At 32.2% G+C, this 20,962-nt stretch overlaps 1 protein-coding gene across 1 annotated transcript in view; it reads left to right on the top strand.

The window, feature by feature from the left end:
- The window catches only part of LOC139513596 (mucin-3B-like), a 204,456-nt gene that overhangs the window by 101,688 nt on the left and 81,806 nt on the right, over positions 1 to 20,962 (top strand). Inside the window, exons 94-115 of the mRNA XM_071302241.1 lie at positions 462 to 626; positions 1,867 to 2,129; positions 2,880 to 3,018; positions 3,560 to 3,724; positions 4,287 to 4,549; positions 5,458 to 5,596; positions 6,138 to 6,302; positions 7,543 to 7,805; positions 8,555 to 8,693; positions 9,235 to 9,399; positions 9,961 to 10,223; positions 10,973 to 11,111; positions 11,655 to 11,819; positions 12,380 to 12,642; positions 13,392 to 13,530; positions 14,072 to 14,236; positions 15,478 to 15,740; positions 16,491 to 16,629; positions 17,171 to 17,335; positions 17,897 to 18,159; positions 18,909 to 19,047; positions 19,589 to 19,753. Of these exons, the coding sequence (XP_071158342.1) occupies positions 462 to 626; positions 1,867 to 2,129; positions 2,880 to 3,018; positions 3,560 to 3,724; positions 4,287 to 4,549; positions 5,458 to 5,596; positions 6,138 to 6,302; positions 7,543 to 7,805; positions 8,555 to 8,693; positions 9,235 to 9,399; positions 9,961 to 10,223; positions 10,973 to 11,111; positions 11,655 to 11,819; positions 12,380 to 12,642; positions 13,392 to 13,530; positions 14,072 to 14,236; positions 15,478 to 15,740; positions 16,491 to 16,629; positions 17,171 to 17,335; positions 17,897 to 18,159; positions 18,909 to 19,047; positions 19,589 to 19,753 (4,134 nt within the window). The remainder of the gene's footprint in view (positions 1 to 461; positions 627 to 1,866; positions 2,130 to 2,879; positions 3,019 to 3,559; positions 3,725 to 4,286; positions 4,550 to 5,457; positions 5,597 to 6,137; positions 6,303 to 7,542; positions 7,806 to 8,554; positions 8,694 to 9,234; positions 9,400 to 9,960; positions 10,224 to 10,972; positions 11,112 to 11,654; positions 11,820 to 12,379; positions 12,643 to 13,391; positions 13,531 to 14,071; positions 14,237 to 15,477; positions 15,741 to 16,490; positions 16,630 to 17,170; positions 17,336 to 17,896; positions 18,160 to 18,908; positions 19,048 to 19,588; positions 19,754 to 20,962) is intronic.

The raw sequence follows: 20,962 nt of genomic DNA, 5'->3' as shown, positions 1-20,962 counted from the left end.
CACAATTAAATTTGATAAACTGCCCTTGTAAACCCGATAAAATTATAACCAATATATACAAATGCATTCAACCTTATATTTTCCATATTTCATTCATTCATATGTATTGATGATAGATATTTATAAATTTATTGTATTAATTTGTAATTATTTGTCAAAATGGATTGAAAATGTTGAGGTTGAAGCTGTTATGAAGAAGGCTACTGAAATAAAAAGAACTCGGTTGTTTCAAATTGATCAAATGTGATTTAACTTATATTTCTAATAAAACAACTTCCATGTCATTTGAAATTTTGACAGTGCAGGAATATAGCACATGTTCCCTTTTACATATATAATATTTCAGCTTCATTAGTGGAGGACAAATCGACATCTTTGTTAACAGATGAAATCGAAATTGTTTTTTATTTATATATGCATGTGTTAAAATATATGTACTAAGCCTGTGTTGTTTTCTGTAGCTGTGACCACAGGACAACCAGCCACAACACCTACATCGTCTCCTGTGTTTACCTCTGGAACATCTTCTACAGCGTCAGCCCCAACTACTGGCACTCAAGCTGGAGCCCCGGGAACAAGTCCACCTTTGATTCCAACAACCACAGGACCCGCTTCTACAACTGCAGGTATATCAATTGTCAGAAAATCTGAAATTAATGATTAACACTAAAAATTTAATAGTTGTTTCACATGACGAATATTTTCTTTTCCCCGCTCTTATAGCCTCAAACATCGTCGTTTTTTGTGGGGTGTAAATACCATTACATAAACAGCATGTTAATTGAACAAGTGATTAACAAATCACTTGGAAACTCAACAGATACCCAACGACAGGTACAAATGAGGACATCCTGTATAATTATAGATTTCTAATATGTTCAATTCAGTTTCAACAAAAAATAAACAAAACTAGATGTTTAATTCACTGTATTGAATACTTAAATTGCCTGAGGTTCTAACAATCAACGTTATATAACTTAGTCTCTCAAACAGATCTTCATGTAACCTCTTTTCAAATTACTAGTATCAGCATCAATTTATTCAGCAATATTAGCAGGGCTTCCAACTTATTGTGAAACTACCTATTCTAGAATCTAATGAATAAAATGCAAATAGTAAACAAATCAACATTCCGTGAGGGTACATTCAAGTTGAGACTAGTTCTTCAAGCAATAGTATCAAAGTATTTGACTTCTCTATTATTAACAGTTGTATCTCCCATATCGAACTAACAGACATATTGAATGAGATTGTCCTGCTTTGTTTCCTAAGAAAGAAAGGCCATAATTGTTAATTCAAATGTCTTGACTTAAGGAGGGGATTGTACTGTGTACCAACGAATTACCCTAATAGAAACAATACATTCTCTGAAAAAGGTATTATCGAGATGCGTGATGTTTGAATTGACAAGTAATTATAGTCAATTCCTCAAATATAGTTTAGATATCTCGTTTCTAGATATTGAAAAAATGTAAACTATGTTAGGCTAATTTTACAAGTTTGATTTCTTTTTTAAACTGGTCGATTGATTGATTGAATAGAAATGTAACCTTTTTCCATGGTACCATACTAAGATAAAATCGTGGAATACAAATATCGACCGAAAGGAAAATTAAAGTAGTATCTTGTCCATCAATTAACTTGTTTGGGTTAAACTTTTGACATCACTCATCCTCTTAATCGGACAAATGTTAAGGTTCTCAACATTCCAATACCACTATTTTCTTTCACATGTTTTGTTTGCTAACAGGTCAAACTTTTGAACGAAAAGCCCTCCTAATCTTGCAGGGAGAATGGTAACTATCAGCCATTCATCATATGTATTTCTTGTATTTTTATTTATGCTATTGCTATTTGAACTTGTAGGTTTTGAAACTTGTCCTGATGATTCGCCAAAGGGCTCATTAACTTTGGATAGTGTGACTTCAACAACGACCCCAGATGGTGCTGAAAACGCTTTGAAACCTAAAGGGTGGAAACCGTCACCTAGTGACCCACGTCCTGTTTTAGAGTTAAAACCAACTGACACTACTCCGATAATGAATATTGCTGTTGAAACAGAACTTGTTGACAGTGTTGTTTTCAAACTTTATAAAGACGGCGTTTTAGTTGAGGAGAAGACTGTTAAGGTATGAACATAAATAATTATCATCTTATGGTAATATCAATGAAACAATGAAAAAGAAGACAACTCCAATTCATTATCTAAACAGAGCACGAAAAGCAGTTCTGATATTCTAGTACAACCAAATAATTTTGAAAAATTACGTTACATCATACTCTGGTGTCGTTGGTTAGGCCATTAGGTTTCTTAGTGTAAGACCATATACAGAAGTGTTTGAATTTTGTGTATGGACTTTGTAAATAACTAGCGCTGTATTTTCATCGTATTAATGGTTTAATATTAAATCAAATTTAACTGGAAAAAAGTTACCTTCTAAATGATGTTGTTTTCTTGCATTCTTTGTTCATACGTTGTTTACAATCAGAAGTAAAACATTCATAAACAGAATTTACGAAATTTGTAGTAAAAGAAGGATTATTGTAAAATTTTGGCTTGTAACATCGACTAAAGGTAAAAATGATATAAAAACGATTTCATGTTTTTTTAAGATAAATTTTAGACGATGAAGTCAATCAATTATGCACATGGTCAATAATTAAGAAAATTCAACAAACTTTCCAATCATCACAGAAACAATTATATGTTTTGCAATAAAAAGTTGCATTTAGCCTTAACTGGTCTGTCAAAAATCAACACTATATATGTTATTTCAACCATTTATGGGGCATGTACCAATAAATGACACTTGACTATTCAATATAGTATTCCATTAAAGGATCATTAATACATTTCATATGGCTATGTATTTCAATAGGTAAAACCAACTGGTGTAGCAGAAGTGGAATTTAAAAAACCTGTGTTGGCTGACGACATAAAATTGACGATCATACCAGTAACAACTCCTAATGTTGCTCCGGTTGTAAAAAATATTGTCGTGGAGGGTTGTATTAAAGGTAACTACTGTTGTTGTGCTTTTTGTACAATAAAATTAACACAATTAAATTTGATAAACTGCTCTTGTAAACCCATTAAAATTATAACCAATATATACAAATGCATTCAACCTTATTTTTTCCATATTTCATTCATTCATATGTATTGATGATAGATATTGATAAATTTAATTCTTAAATCCTTGATATTTTAACTATACCAATTTATCTATTGTGTTAATTTGTAATTATTTGTCAAAATGGATTGAAAATGTTGAGGTTGAAGCTGTTATGAAGAAGGCTACTGAAATAAAAAGAACTCGGTTGTTTCAAATTGATCAGATGTGATTTAACTTATATTACTAATAAAACAACTTCCATGTCATTTTGAAATATGACAGTGCCGGAAAATACCACATGTTCCCTTTTACATATATAATATTTCAGCTTCATTAGCGAAGGACAAATCGACAACTTTATTAATAGATGAAATCAAATTTGTTTTTAGTTATATATGCATGTGTGAAAATATATGTACTAAGCCTGTGATTTTTTTCTGTAGCTGTGACCACAGGACAACCGGCCACAACACCTACATCGTCTCCTGTGTTTACCTCTGTGACACCCTCTACAGCGTCAGCCCCAACTACTGGCACTCAAGCTGGAGCCACAGGAACAAGTCCACCTTTGATTCCAACAACCACAGGACCCGCATCTACAACTACAGGTATATTATTAGTCAGAAAATCTGAAACTAATTATCAACAAAACAATTTCCGGACGTTATTTGTACAGTTTCAAGTTTAAAAGTTCGCTCAAATCTCTTCATTAATATTGTCCTGTTACAGCTTTTTCGTTTTGTGAAACAGCGTTAGATATATTGGATGAAATTTTAAAAGTTGTTTCACATGACAAATATTTTGTTTCCCTCGCTCTTTAAGCCCTAAACATTCATCGGTTTATTTTGGTGTAAATTCTGGTAGCGCTTTCATAAGGAGTATATGTTTCCCATTTACTTCAATGTTCCACATCTTCTCAATTGGACAAATATTCAGGGTCTCGACATTCCAATACGACTAGTGGTCTGTCAAACATTTCGTTTGCTAACAGGTCAAACTTTTGAACGCAAAGCCCTTATGATATTGCAGGAAGTTCGATAAAGATTACAAGATGATCACTATCTTGCTGTTGTCAGTAAATGAATATGTCAATATTAATAGTAACTAACAGTCATCCATCATATAAATTCCTAATATTCGGATTTATACTAATGCTATGTGGTTTTTTAGGGTTGGAAATTTGTCCGGATGATTCGACAAAGGGCCCAATAACTTTGGATAGTGTGACTTCACCAATGTCTCCAGATGGTACTGAAAACGCTTTGAAACCTACAGGGTGGAAACCGTCACCTGGTGACGATAATCCTGTTTTAGAATTAAAACCAACTGGCACTACTCCGATAATGAATATTGCTGTTGAAACAGAACTTGTTGACAGTGTTGTTTTCAAACTTTATAAAGACGGCGTTTTAGTTGAGGAGAAGACTGTTAAGGTATGAACATAAATAATTATCTTCTTATGGTAATATCAATGAAACAATGAAAAAGAAGACAACTTCAATTCATTATCTAAACAGAGCACGAAAGCAGTTCTGATATTCTAGTACAACCAAATAATGTTGAAAAATTACGTTACATAATACTCTGGTGTCGTTGGTTAGGCAATTAGGCTTCTTAGTGTAAGACCATATACATAAGTGTTTGAATTTTGTGTATGGACTTTGTAAATAACTAGCGCTGTATTTTCATCGTATTAATGGTTCAATATTAAATCAAATTGAACTGGAAAAAAGTTACCTTCTAAATGATGTTGTTTTCTTGCATTCTTTGTTCATACGTTGTTTACAATCAGAAGTAAAACATTCATAAACAGAATTTACGAAATTTGTAGTAAAAGAAGGATTATTGTAAAATTTTGGCTTGTAACATCGACTAAAGGTAAAACTGATATAAAAACGATTTCATGTTTTTTTAACATACATTTTAGACGATGAAGTCAATCAATTATGCACAAGGTCAATAATTAGGAAAATTCAACAAACTTTGGCACAACTTTTTGGAAGTTTGGATCCTCAATGCTCTTCAACTTTGTACTTGTTTGGCTTTATAAATATTTTAATATGAGCGTCACTGATGAGTCTTATGTAGACGAAACGCGCGTCTGGCGTACAAAATTATAATCCTGGTACCTTTGATAACTATTTCCAATCATCACAGAAACAATTATATGTTTTGCAATAAAAAGTTGCATTTAGCCATAACTGGTCTGTCAAAAATCAACACTATATATGTTATTTCAACCATTTATGGGGCATGTACCAATAAATGACACTTGACTATTCAATATAGTATTCCATTAAAGGATCATTAATACATTTCATATGGCTATGTATTTCAATAGGTAAAACCAACTGGTGTAGCAGAAGTGGAATTTAAAAAACCTGTGTTGGCTGACGACATAAAATTGACGATCATACCAATAACAACTCCTAATGTTGCTCCGGTTTTAAAAAATATTGTCGTGGAGGGTTGTATTAAAGGTAACTACTGTTGTTGTGCTTTTTGTACAATAAAATTAACACAATTAAATTTGATAAACTGCTCTTGTAAACCCGATAAAATTATAACCAATATATAAAAATGCATTCAACCTTATATTTTCCATATTTCATTCATTCATATGTATTGATGATAGATATTGATAAATTTAATCCTTAAATCCTTGATATTTTAACTATACTAATTTATCTATTGTCTTAATTTGTAATTATTTGTCAAAATGGATTGAAAATGTTGAGGTTGAAGCTGTTATGAAGAAGGCTACTGAAATAAAAAGAACTCGGTTGTTTCAAATTGATCAAATGTGATTTAACTTATATTTCTAATAAAACAACTTCCATGTCATTTGGAATTTTGACAGTGCAGGAATATAGCACATGTTCCCTTTTACATATATAATATTTCAGCTTCATTAGTGGAGGACAAATCGACATCTTTATTAACAGATGAAATCGAAATTGTTTTTTATTTATATATGCATGTGTTAAAATATATGTACTAATCCTGTGTTGTTTTCTGTAGCTGTGACCACAGGACAACCGGCCACAACACCTACATCGTCTCCTGTGTTTACCTCTGGAACATCTTCTACAGCGTCAGCCCCAACTACTGGCACTCAAGCTGGAGCCCCGGGAACAAGTCCACCTTTGATTCCAACAACCACAGGACCCGCTTCTACAACTACAGGTATATCAATTGTCAGAAAATCTGAAATTAATGATTAACACTAAAAATTTAAAAGTTGTTTCACATGACGAATATTTTCTTTCCCCCGCTCTTATAGCCTCAAACATCGTCGTTTTTTGTGGGGTGTAAATACCATTACATAAACAGCTCGTTAATTGAACAAGTGATTAACAAATCACTTGGAAACTCAACAGATACCCCACGACAGGTACAAATGAGGACATCCTGTATAATTATAGGTTTCTTATATGTTCAATTCAGTTTCAACAAATGATAAACAAAACTAGATGTTTAATTCACTGTATTGAATACTTAAATTGCCTGAGGTTCTAACAATCAACGTTATATAACTTGGTCTCTCAAACAGATCTTCATGTAACCTCTTTTCAAATTACTAGTATCAGCATCAATTTATTCAGCAATATTAGCAGGGCTTCCAACTTATTGTGAAACTACCTATTCTAGAATCTAATGAATAAAATGCAAATATTAAAAAAATCAACATTCCGTGAGGGTACATTCAAGTTGAGACTAGTTCTTCAAGCAATAGTATCAAAGTATTTGACTTTTCTATTATTAACAGTTGTATCTCCCATATCGAACTAACAGACATATTGAATGAGATGGTCCTGCTTTGTTTCTTAAGAAAGAAAGGCCATAATTGTTAATTCAAATGTCTTGACTTAAGGAGGGGATCGTACTGTGTACCAACGAATTACCCTAATAGAAACAATACATTCTCTGAAAAAGGTATTATCGAGATGCTTGATTTTTGAATTGACAAGTAATTATAGTCAATTCCTCAAATATAGTTTAGATATCTCGTTTCTAGATATTGAAAAAATGTAAACTATGTTAGGCTAATTTTACAAGTTTGATTTCTTTTTTAAACTGGTCGATTGATTGATTGAATAGAAATGTAACCTTTTTCCATGGTACCATACTAAGATAAAATCGTGGAATACAAATATCGACCGAAAGGAAAATTAAAGTAGTATCTTGTCCATCAATTAACTTGTTTGGGTTAAACTTTTGACATCACTCATCCTCTCAATCGGACAAATGTTAAGGTTCTCAACATTCCAATACCACTATTTTCTTTCACATGTTTTGTTTGCTAACAGGTCAAACTTTTGAACGAAAAGCCCTCCTAATCTTGCAGGGAGAATGGTAACTATCAGCCATTCATCATATGTATTTCTTGTATTTCTATTTATGCTATTGCTATTTGAACTTGTAGGTTTTGAAACTTGTCCTGATGATTCGCCAAAGGGCTCATTAACTTTGGATAGTGTGACTTCAACAACGACCCCAGATGGTGCTGAAAACGCTTTGAAACCTAAAGGGTGGAAACCGTCACCTGGTGACACAAGTCCTGTTTTAGAGTTAAAACCAACTGACACTACTCCGATAATGAATATTGCTGTTGAAACAGAACTTGTTGACAGTGTTGTTTTCAAACTTTATAAAGACGGCGTTTTAGTTGAGGAGAAGACTGTTAAGGTATGAACATAAATAATTATCATCTTATGGTAATATCAATGAAACAATGAAAAAGAAGACAACTCCAATTCATTATCTAAACAGAGCACGAAAAGCAGTTTTGATATTCTAGTACAACCAAATAATGTTGAAAAATTACGTTACATCATACTCTGGTGTCGTTGGTTAGGCCATTAGGTTTCTTAGTGTAAGACCATATACATAAGTGTTTGAATTTTGTGTATGGACTTTGTAAATAACTAGCGCTGTATTTGCATCGTATTAATGGTTCAATATTAAATCAAATTTAACTGGAAAAAAGTTACCTTCTAAATGATGTTGTTTTCTTGCATTCTTTGTTCATACGTTGTTTACAATCAGAAGTAAAACATTCATAAACAGAATTTACGAAATTTGTAGTAAAAGAAGGATTATTGTAAAATTTTGGCTTGTACATCGACTAAAGGTAAAAATGATATAAAAACGATTTCATGTTTTTTTAACGTAAATTTTAGACGATGAAGTCAATCAATTATGCACATGGTCAATAATTAGGAAAATTCAACAAACTTTCCAATCATCACAGAAACAATTATATGTTTTGCAATAAAAAGTTGCATTTAGCCTTAACTGGTCTGTCATAAATCAACACTATATATGTTATTTCAACCATTTATGGGGCATGTACCAATAAATGACACTTGACTATTCAATATAGTATTCCATTAAAGGATCATTAATACATTTCATATGGCTATGTATTTCAATAGGTAAAACCAACTGGTGTAGCAGAAGTGGAATTTAAAAAACCTGTGTTGGCTGACGACATAAAATTGACGATCATACCAGTAACAACTCCTAATGTTGCTCCGGTTTTAAAAAATATTGTCGTGGAGGGTTGTATTAAAGGTAACTACTGTTGTTGTGCTTTTTGTACAATAAAATTAACACAATTAAATTTGATAAACTGCTCTTGTAAACCCAATAAAATTATAACCAATATATACAAATGCATTCAACCTTATATTTTCCATATTTCATTCATTCATATATATTGATGATAGATATTGATAAATTTAATCCTCAAATCCTTGATATTTTAACTATACCAATTTATCTATTGTGTTAATTTGTAATTATTTGTCAAAATGGATTGAAAATGTTGAGGTTGAAGCTGTTATGAAGAAGGCTACTGAAATAAAAAGAACTCGGTTGTTTCAAATTGATCAAATGTGATTTAACTTATATTACTAATAAAACAACTTCCATGTCATTTTGACATATGACAGTGCCGGCAAATACCACATGTTCCCTTTTACATATATAATATTTCAGCTTCATTAGCGAAGGACAAATCGACAACTTTATTAATATATGAAATCAAATTTGTTTTTAGTTATATATGCATGTGTTAAAATATATGTACTAAGCCTGTGATTTTTTTCTGTAGCTGTGACCACAGGACAACCGGCCACAACACCTACATCGTCTCCTGTGTTTACCTCTGTGACACCCTCTACAGCGTCAGCCCCAACTACTGGCACTCAAGCTGGAGCCACAGGAACAAGTCCACCTTTGATTCCAACAACCACAGGACCCGCTTCTACAACTACAGGTATATTATTAGTCAGAAAATCTGAAACTAATTATCAACAAAACAATTTCCTGACGTTATTTGTACAGTTTCAAGTTTAAAAGTTCGCTCAAATCTCTTTATTAATATTGTCCTGGTACATCTTTTTCGTTTTGTGAAACAGCGTTAGATATATTGGATGAAATTTTAAAAGTTGTTTCACATGACAAATATTTTGTTTTCCTCGCTCTTTAAGCCCTAAACATCGTCGGTTTATTTTGGTGTAAATTCTGGTAGCGCTTTCATAAGGAATATATATTTCCCATTTACTTCAATGTTCCACATCTTCTCAATTGGACAAATATTCAGGGTCTCGACATTCCAATACGACTAGTGGTCTGTCAAACATTTCGTTTGCTAACAGGTCAAACTTTTGAACGAAAAGCCCTTATGATATTGCAGGAAGTTCGATAAAGATTACAAGATGATCACTATCTTGCTGTTGTCAATAAATGAATATGTCAATATTAATAGTAACTAACAGTCATCCATCATATAAATTCCTAATATTCGGATTTATACTAATGCTATGTGTTTTTTTAGGGTTGGAAATTTGTCCGGATGATTCGACAAAGGGCCCAATAACTTTGGATAGTGTGACTTCACCAACGTCTCCAGATGGTACTGAAAACGCTTTGAAACCTACAGGGTGGAAACCGTCACCTGGTGGCGATAATCCTGTTTTAGAATTAAAACCAACTGACACTACTCCGATAATGAATATTGCTGTTGAAACAGAACTTGTTGACAGTGTTGTTTTCAAACTTTATAAAGACGGCGTTTTAGTTGAGGAGAAGACTGTTAAGGTATGAACATAAATAATTATCATCTTATGGTAATATCAATGAAACAATGAAAAAGAAGACAACTTCAATTCATTATCTAAACAGAGCACGAAAGCAGTTCTGATATTCTAGTACAACCAAATAATGTTGAAAAATTACGTTACATCATACTCTGGTGTCGTTGGTTAGGCCATTAGGCTTCTTAGTGTAAGACCATATACATAAGTGTTTGAATTTTGTGTATGGACTTTGTAAATAACTAGCGCTGTATTTTCATCGTATTAATGGTTCAATATTAAATCAAATTTAACTGGAAAAAAGTTACCTTCTAAATGATGTTGTTTTCTTGCATTCTTTGTTCATACGTTGTTTACAATCAGAAGTAAAACATTCATAAACAGAATTTACGAAATTTGTAGTAAAAGAAGGATTATTGTAAAATTTTGGCTTGTAACATCGACTAAAGGTAAAACTGATATAAAAACGATTTCATGTTTTTTTAACATAAATTTTAGACGATGAAGTCAATCAATTATGCACATGGTCAATAATTAGGAAAATTCAACAAACTTTCCAATCATCACAGAAACAATTGTATGTTTTGCAATAAAAAGTTGCATTTAGCCTTAACTGGTCTGTCATAAATCAACACTATATATGTTATTTCAACCATTTATGGGGCATGTACCAATAAATGACACTTGACTATTCAATATAGTATTCCATTAAAGGATCATTAATACATTTCATATGGCTATGTATTTCAATAGGTAAAACCAACTGGTGTAGCAGAAGTGGAATTTAAAAAACCTGTGTTGGCTGACGACATAAAATTGACGATCATACCAGTAACAACTCCTAATGTTGCTCCGGTTTTAAAAAATATTGTCGTGGAGGGTTGTATTAAAGGTAACTACTGTTGTTGTGCTTTTTGTACAATAAAATTAACACAATTAAATTTGATAAACTGCTCTTGTAAACCCAATAAAATTATAACCAATATATACAAATGCATTCAACCTTATATTTTCCATATTTCATTCATTCATATGTATTGATGATATATATTGATAAATTTAATCCTTAAATCCTTGATATTTTAACTATACCAATTTATCTATTGTCTTAATTTGTAATTATTTGTCAAAATGGATTGAAAATGTTGAGGTTGAAGCTGTTATGAAGAAGGCTACTGAAATAAAAAGAACTCGGTTGTTTCAAATTGATCAAATGTGATTTAACTTATATTACTAATAAAACAACTTCCATGTCATTTTGGAATTTTGACAGTGCAGGAATATAGCACATGTTCCCTTTTACATATATAATATTTCAGCTTCATTAGCGAAGGACAAATCGACAACTTTATTAACAGATGAAATCGAAATTTGTTTTTAGTTATATATGCATGTGTTAAAATATATGTACTAAGCCTGTGATTTTTTTCTGTAGCTGTGACCACAGGACAACCGGCCACAACACCTACATCGTCTCCTGTGTTTACCTCTGTGACACCCTCTACAGCGTCAGCCCCAACTACTGGCACTCAAGCTGGAGCCACAGGAACAAGTCCACCTTTGATTCCAACAACCACAGGACCCGCTTCTACAACTACAGGTATATTATTAGTCAGAAAATCTGAAACTAATTATCAACAAAACAATTTCCTGACGTTATTTGTACAGTTTCAAGTTTAAAAGTTCGCTCAAATCTCTTTATTAATATTGTCCTGGTACATCTTTTTCGTTTTGTGAAACAGCGTTAGATATATTGGATGAAATTTTAAAAGTTGTTTCACATGACAATATTTTGTTTTCCTCGCTCTTTAAGCCCTAAACATCGTCGGTTTATTTTGGTGTAAATTCTGGTAGCGCTTTCATAAGGAATATATATTTCCCATTTACTTCAATGTTCCACATCTTCTCAATTGGACAAATATTCAGGGTCTCGACATTCCAATACGACTAGTGGTCTGTCAAACATTTCGTTTGCTAACAGGTCAAACTTTTGAACGAAAAGCCCTTATGATATTGCAGGAAGTTCGATAAAGATTACAAGATGATCACTATCTTGCTGTTGTCAATAAATGAATATGTCAATATTAATAGTAACTAACAGTCATCCATCATATAAATTCCTAATATTCGGATTTATACTAATGCTATGTGGTTTTTTAGGGTTGGAAATTTGTCCGGATGATTCGACAAAGGGCCCAATAACTTTGGATAGTGTGACTTCACCAACGTCTCCAGATGGTACTGAAAACGCTTTGAAACCTACAGGGTGGAAACCGTCACCTGGTGGCGATAATCCTGTTTTAGAATTAAAACCAACTGACACTACTCCGATAATGAATATTGCTGTTGAAACAGAACTTGTTGACATCGTTGTTTTCAAACTTTATAAAGACGGCGTTTTAGTTGAGGAGAAGACTGTTAAGGTATGAACATAAATAATTATCATCTTATGGTAATATCAATGAAACAATGAAAAAGAAGACAACTTCAATTCATTATCTAAACAGAGCACGAAAGCAGTTCTGATATTCTAGTACAACCAAATAATGTTGAAAAATTACGTTACATCATACTCTGGTGTCGTTGGTTAGGCCATTAGGCTTCTTAGTGTAAGACCATATACATAAGTGTTTGAATTTTGTGTATGGACTTTGTAAATAACTAGCGCTGTATTTTCATCGTATTAATGGTTCAATATTAAATCAAATTTAACTGGAAAAAAGTTACCTTCTAAATGATGTTGTTTTCTTGCATTCTTTGTTCATACGTTGTTTACAATCAGAAGTAAAACATTCATAAACAGAATTTACGAAATTTGTAGTAAAAGAAGGATTATTGTAAAATTTTGGCTTGTAACATCGACTAAAGGTAAAACTGATATAAAAACGATTTCATGTTTTTTTAACATAAATTTTAGACGATGAAGTCAATCAATTATGCACATGGTCAATAATTAGGAAAATTCAACAAACTTTCCAATCATCACAGAAACAATTGTATGTTTTGCAATAAAAAGTTGCATTTAGCCTTAACTGGTCTGTCATAAATCAACACTATATATGTTATTTCAACCATTTATGGGGCATGTACCAATAAATGACACTTGACTATTCAATATAGTATTCCATTAAAGGATCATTAATACATTTCATATGGCTATGTATTTCAATAGGTAAAACCAACTGGTGTAGCAGAAGTGGAATTTAAAAAACCTGTGTTGGCTGACGACATAAAATTGACGATCATACCAGTAACAACTCCTAATGTTGCTCCGGTTTTAAAAAATATTGTCGTGGAGGGTTGTATTAAAGGTAACTACTGTTGTTGTGCTTTTTGTACAATAAAATTAACACAATTAAATTTGATAAACTGCTCTTGTAAACCCAATAAAATTATAACCAATATATACAAATGCATTCAACCTTATATTTTCCATATTTCATTCATTCATATGTATTGATGATAGATATTGATAAATTTAATCCTTAAATCCTTGATATTTTAACTATACCAATTTATCTATTGTGGTAATTTGTAATTATTTGTCAAAATGGATTGAAAATGTTGAGGTTGAAGCTGTTATGAAGAAGGCTACTGAAATAAAAAGAACTCGGTTGTTTCAAATTGATCAAATGTGATTTAACTTATATTACTAATAAAACAACTTCCATGTCATTTGGAATTTTGACAGTGCAGGAATATAGCACATGTTCCCTTTTACATATATAATATTTCAGCTTCATTAGTGGAGGACAAATCGACATCTTTATTAACAGATGAAATCGAAATTGTTTTTTATTTATATATGCATGTGTTAAAATATATGTACTAAGCCTGTGTTGTTTTCTGTAGCTGTGACCACAGGACAACCGGCCACAACACCTACATCGTCTCCTGTGTTTACCTCTGGAACATCTTCTACAGCGTCAGCCCCAACTACTGGCACTCAAGCTGGAGCCCCGGGAACAAGTCCACCTTTGATTCCAACAACCACAGGACCCGCTTCTACAACTACAGGTATATCAATTGTCAGAAAATCTGAAATTAATGATTAACACTAAAAATTTAAAAGTTGTTTCACATGACGAATATTTTCTTTCCCCCGCTCTTATAGCCTCAAACATCGTCGTTTTTTGTGGGGTGTAAATACCATTACATAAACAGCTCGTTAATTGAACAAGTGATTAACAAATCACTTGGAAACTCAACAGATACCCCACGACAGGTACAAATGAGGACATCCTGTATAATTATAGGTTTCTTATATGTTCAATTCAGTTTCAACAAAAGATAAACAAAACTAGATGTTTAATTCATTGTATTGAATACTTAAATTGCCTGAGGTTCTAACAATCAACGTTATATAACTTGGTCTCTCAAACAGATCTTCATGTAACCTCTTTTCAAATTACTAGTATCAGCATCAATTTATTCAGCAATATTAGCAGGGCTTCCAACTTATTGTGAAACTACCTATTCTAGAATCTAATGAATAAAATGCAAATAGTAAAAAAATCAACATTCCGTGAGGGTACATTCAAGATGAGACTAGTTCTTTAAGCAATAGTATCAAAGTATTTGACTTTTCTATTATTAACAGTTGTATCTCCCATATCGAACTAACAGACATATTGAATGAGATGGTCCTGCTTTGTTTCTTAAGAAAGAAAGGCCATAATTGTTAATTCAAATGTCTTGACTTAAGAAGGGGATCGTACTGTGTACCAACGAATTACCCTAATAGAAACAATACATTCTCTGAAAAAGGTATTATCGAGATGCTTGATTTTTGAATTGACAAGTAATTATAGTCAATTCCTCAAATATAGTTTAGATATCTCGTTTCTAGATATTGAAAAAATGTAAACTATGTTAGGCTAATTTTACAAGTTTGATTTCTTTTTTTAAACTGGTCGATTGATTGATTGAATAGAAATGTAACCTTTTTCCATGGTACCATACTAAGATAAAATCGTGGAATACAAATATCGACCGAAAGGAAAATTAAAGTAGTATCTTGTCCATCAATTAACTTGTTTGGGTTAAACTTTTGACATCACTCATCCTCTCAATCGGACAAATGTTAAGGTTCTCAACATTCCAATACCACTATTTTCTTTCACATGTTTTGTTTGCTAACAGGTCAAACTTTTGAACGAAAAGCCCTCCTAATCTTGCAGGGAGAATGGTAACTATCAGCCATTCATCATATGTATTTCTTGTATTTCTATTTATGCTATTGCTATTTGAACTTGTAGGTTTTGAAACTTGTCCTGATGATTCGCCAAAGGGCTCATTAACTTTGGATAGTGTGACTTCAACAACGACCCCAGATGGTGCTGAAAACGCTTTGAAACCTAAAGGGTGGAAACCGTCACCTGGTGACACAAGTCCTGTTTTAGAGTTAAAACCAACTGACACTACTCCGATAATGAATATTGCTGTTGAAACAGAACTTGTTGACAGTGTTGTTTTCAAACTTTATAAAGACGGCGTTTTAGTTGAGGAGAAGACTGTTAAGGTATGAACATAAATAATTATCATCTTATGGTAATATCAATGAAACAATGAAAAAGAAGACAACTCCAATTCATTATCTAAACAGAGCACGAAAAGCAGTTCTGATATTCTAGTACAACCAAATAATGTTGAAAAATTACGTTACATCATACTCTGGTGTCGTTGGTTAGGCCATTAGGTTTCTTAGTGTAAGACCATATACATAAGTGTTTGAATTTTGTGTATGGACTTTGTAAATAACTAGCGCTGTATTTGCATCGTATTAATGGTTCAATATTAAATCAAATTTAACTGGAAAAAAGTTACCTTCTAAATGATGTTGTTTTCTTGCATTCTTTGTTCATACGTTGTTTACAATCAGAAGTAAAACATTCATAAACAGAATTTACGAAATTTGTAGTAAAAGAAGGATTATTGTAAAATTTTGGCTTGTAACATCGACTAAAGGTAAAAATGATATAAAAACGATTTCATGTTTTTTTAACATAAATTTTAGACGATGAAGTCAATCAATTATGCACATGGTCAATAATTAGGAAAATTCAACAAACTTTCCAATCATCACAGAAACAATTATATGTTTTGCAATAAAAAGTTGCATTTAGCCTTAACTGGTCTGTCATAAATCAACACTATATATGTTATTTCAACCATTTATGGGGCATGTACCAATAAATGACACTTGACTATTCAATATAGTATTCCATTAAAGGATCATTAATACATTTCATATGGCTATGTATTTCAATAGGTAAAACCAACTGGTGTAGCAGAAGTGGAATTTAAAAAACCTGTGTTGGCTGACGACATAAAATTGACGATCATACCAGTAACAACTCCTAATGTTGCTCCGGTTTTAAAAAATATTGTCGTGGAGGGTTGTATTAAAGGTAACTACTGTTGTTGTGCTTTTTGTACAATAAAATTAACACAATTAAATTTGATAAACTGCTCTTGTAAACCCAATAAAATTATAACCAATATATACAAATGCATTCAACCTTATATTTTCCATATTTCATTCATTCATATGTATTGATGATAGGTATTGATAAATTTAATCCTTAAATCCTTGATATTTTAACTATACCAATTTATCTATTGTGTTAATTTGTAATTATTTGTCAAAATGGATTGAAAATGTTGAGGTTGAAGCTGTTATGAAGAAGGCTACTGAAATAAAAAGAACTCGGTTGTTTCAAATTGATCAAATGTGATTTAACTTATATTACTAATAAAACAACTTCCATGTCATTTTGAAATATGACAGTGCCGGCAAATACCACATGTTCCCTTTTACATATATAATATTTCAGCTTCATTAGCGAAGGACAAATCGACAACTTTATTAATAGATGAAATCAAATTTGTTTTTAGTTATATATGCATGTGTTAAAATATATGTACTAAGCCTGTGATTTTTTTCTGTAGCTGTGACCACAGGACAACCGGCCACAACACCTACATCGTCTCCTGTGTTTACCTCTGTGACACCCTCTACAGCGTCAGCCCCAACTACTGGCACTCAAGCTGGAGCCACAGGAACAAGTCCACCTTTGATTCCAACAACCACAGGACCCGCTTCTACAACTACAGGTATATTATTAGTCAGAAAATCTGAAACTAATTATCAACAAAACAATTTCCTGACGTTATTTGTACAGTTTCAAGTTTAAAAGTTCGCTCAAATCTCTTTATTAATATTGTCCTGGTACATCTTTTTCGTTTTGTGAAACAGCGTTAGATATATTGGATGAAATTTTAAAAGTTGTTTCACATGACAAATATTTTGTTTTCCTCGCTCTTTAAGCCATAAACATCGTCGGTTTATTTTGGTGTAAATTCTGGTAGCGCTTTCATAAGGAATATATATTTCCCATTTACTTCAATGTTCCACATCTTCTCAATTGGACAAATATTCAGGGTCTCGACATTCCAATACGACTAGTGGTCTGTCAAACATTTCGTTTGCTAACAGGTCAAACTTTTGAACGAAAAGCCCTTATGATATTGCAGGAAGTTCGATAAAGATTACAAGATGATCACTATCTTGCTGTTGTCAATCAATGAATATGTCAATATTAATAGTAACTAACAGTCATCCATCATATAAATTCCTAATATTCGGATTTATACTAATGCTATGTGGTTTTTTAGGGTTGGAAATTTGTCCGGATGATTCGACAAAGGGCCCAATAACTTTGGATAGTGTGACTTCACCAACGTCTCCAGATGGTACTGAAAACGCTTTGAAACCTACAGGGTGGAAACCGTCACCTGGTGGCGATAATCCTGTTTTAGAATTAAAACCAACTGACACTACTCCGATAATGAATATTGCTGTTGAAACAGAACTTGTTGACAGTGTTGTTTTCAAACTTTATAAAGACGGCGTTTTAGTTGAGGAGAAGACTGTTAAGGTATGAACATAAATAATTATCATCTTATGGTAATATCAATGAAACAATGAAAAAGAAGACAACTTCAATTCATTATCTAAACAGAGCACGAAAGCAGTTCTGATATTCTAGTACAACCAAATAATGTTGAAAAATTACGTTACATCATACTCTGGTGTCGTTGGCTAGGCCATTAGGCTTCTTAGTGTAAGACCATATACATAAGTGTTTGAATTTTGTGTATGGACTTTGTAAATAACTAGCGCTGTATTTTCATCGTATTAATGGTTCAATATTAAATCAAATTTAACTGGAAAAAAGTTACCTTCTAAATGATGTTGTTTTCTTGCATTCTTTGTTCATACGTTGTTTACAATCAGAAGTAAAACATTCATAAACAGAATTTACGAAATTTGTAGTAAAAGAAGGATTATTGTAAAATTTTAGCTTGTAACATCGACTAAAGGTAAAACTGATATAAAAACGATTTCATGTTTTTTTAACATAAATTTTAGACGATGAAGTCAATCAATTATGCACATGGTCAATAATTAGGAAAATTCAACAAACTTTCCAATCATCACAGAAACAATTGTATGTTTTGCAATAAAAAGTTGCATTTAGCCTTAACTGGTCTGTCATAAATCAACACAATATATGTTATTTCAACCATTTATGGGGCATGTACCAATAAATGACACTTGACTATTCAATATAGTATTCCATTAAAGGATCATTAATACATTTCATATGGCTATGTATTTCAATAGGTAAAACCAACTGGTGTAGCAGAAGTGGAATTTAAAAAACCTGTGTTGGCTGACGACATAAAATTGACGATCATACCAGTAACAACTCCTAATGTTGCTCCGGTTTTAAAAAATATTGTCGTGGAGGGTTGTATTAAAGGTAACTACTGTTGTTGTGCTTTTTGTACAATAAAATTAACACAATTAAATTTGATAAACTGCTCTTGTAAACCCAATAAAATTATAACCAATATATACAAATGCATTCAACCTTATATTTTCCATATTTCATTCATTCATATGTATTGATGATAGATATTGATAAATTTAATCCTTAAATCCTTGATATTTTAACTATACCAATTTATCTATTGTCTTAATTTGTAATTATTTGTCAAAATGGATTGAAAATGTTGAGGTTGAAGCTGTTATGAAGAAGGCTACTGAAATAAAAAGAACTCGGTTGTTTCAAATTGATCAAATGTGATTTAACTTATATTACTAATAAAACAACTTCCATGTCATTTGGAATTTTGACAGTGCAGGAATATAGCACATGTTCCCTTTTACATATATAATATTTCAGCTTCATTAGTGGAGGACAAATCGACATCTTTATTAACAGATGAAATCGAAATTGTTTTTTATTTATATATGCATGTGTTAAAATATATGTACTAAGCCTGTGTTGTTTTCTGTAGCTGTGACCACAGGACAACCGGCCACAACACCTACATCGTCTCCTGTGTTTACCTCTGGAACATCTTCTACAGCGTCAGCCCCAACTACTGGCACTCAAGCTGGAGCCCCGGGAACAAGTCCACCTTTGATTCCAACAACCACAGGACCCGCTTCTACAACTACAGGTATATCAATTGTCAGAAAATCTGAAATTAATGATTAACACTAAAAATTTAAAAGTTGTTTCACATGACGAATATTTTCTTTCCCCCGCTCTTATAGCCTCAAACATCGTCGTTTTTTGTGGGGTGTAAATACCATTACATAAACAGCTCGTTAATTGAACAAGTGATTAACAAATCACTTGGAAACTCAACAGATACCCCACGACAGGTACAAATGAGGACATCCTGTATAATTATAGGTTTCTTATATGTTCAATTCAGTTTCAACAAAAGATAAACAAAACTAGATGTTTAATTCATTGTATTGAATACTTAAATTGCCTGAGGTTCTAACAATCAACGTTATATAACTTGGTCTCTCAAACAGATCTTCATGTAACCTCTTTTCAAATTACTAGTATCAGCATCAATTTATTCAGCAATATTAGCAGGGCTTCCAACTTATTGTGAAACTACCTATTCTAGAATCTAATGAATAAAATGCAAATAGTAAAAAAATCAACATTCCGTGAGGGTACATTCAAGTTGAGACTAGTTCTTCAAACAATAGTATCAAAGTATTTGACTTTTCTATTATTAACAGTTGTATCTCCCATATCGAAATAACAGACATATTGAATGAGATGGTCCTGCTTTGTTTCTTAAGAAAGAAAGGCCATAATTGTTAATTCAAATGTCTTGACTTAAGGAGGGGATCGTACTGTGTACCAACGAATTACCCTAATAGAAACAATACATTCTCTGAAAAAGGTATTATCGAGATGCTTGATTTTTGAATTGACAAGTAATTATAGTCAATTCCTCAAATATAGTTTAGATATCTCGTTTCTAGATATTGAAAAAATGTAAACTATGTTAGGCTAATTTTACAAGTTTGATTTCTTTTTTTAAACTGGTCGATTGATTGATTGAATAGAAATGTAACCTTTTTCCATGGTACCATACTAAGATAAAATCGTGGAATACAAATATCGACCGAAAGGAAAATTAAAGTAGTATCTTGTCGATCAATTAACTTGTTTGGGTTAAACTTTTGACATCAATCATCCTCTCAATCGGACAAATGTTAAGGTTCTCAACATTCCAATACCACTATTTTCTTTCACATGTTTTGTTTGCTGACAGGTCAAACTTTTGAACGAAAAGCCCTCCTAATCTTGCAGGGAGAATGGTAACTATCAGCCATTCATCATATGTATTTCTTGTATT

Source organism: Mytilus edulis, chromosome 2, assembly GCF_963676685.1.
Source record: "Mytilus edulis chromosome 2, xbMytEdul2.2, whole genome shotgun sequence".
Taxonomy (NCBI): domain Eukaryota; kingdom Metazoa; phylum Mollusca; class Bivalvia; order Mytilida; family Mytilidae; genus Mytilus; species Mytilus edulis.
The sequence above is the reverse complement of the archived record's forward strand: the minus strand, read 5'-3'. Positions and strand labels throughout refer to the sequence as shown.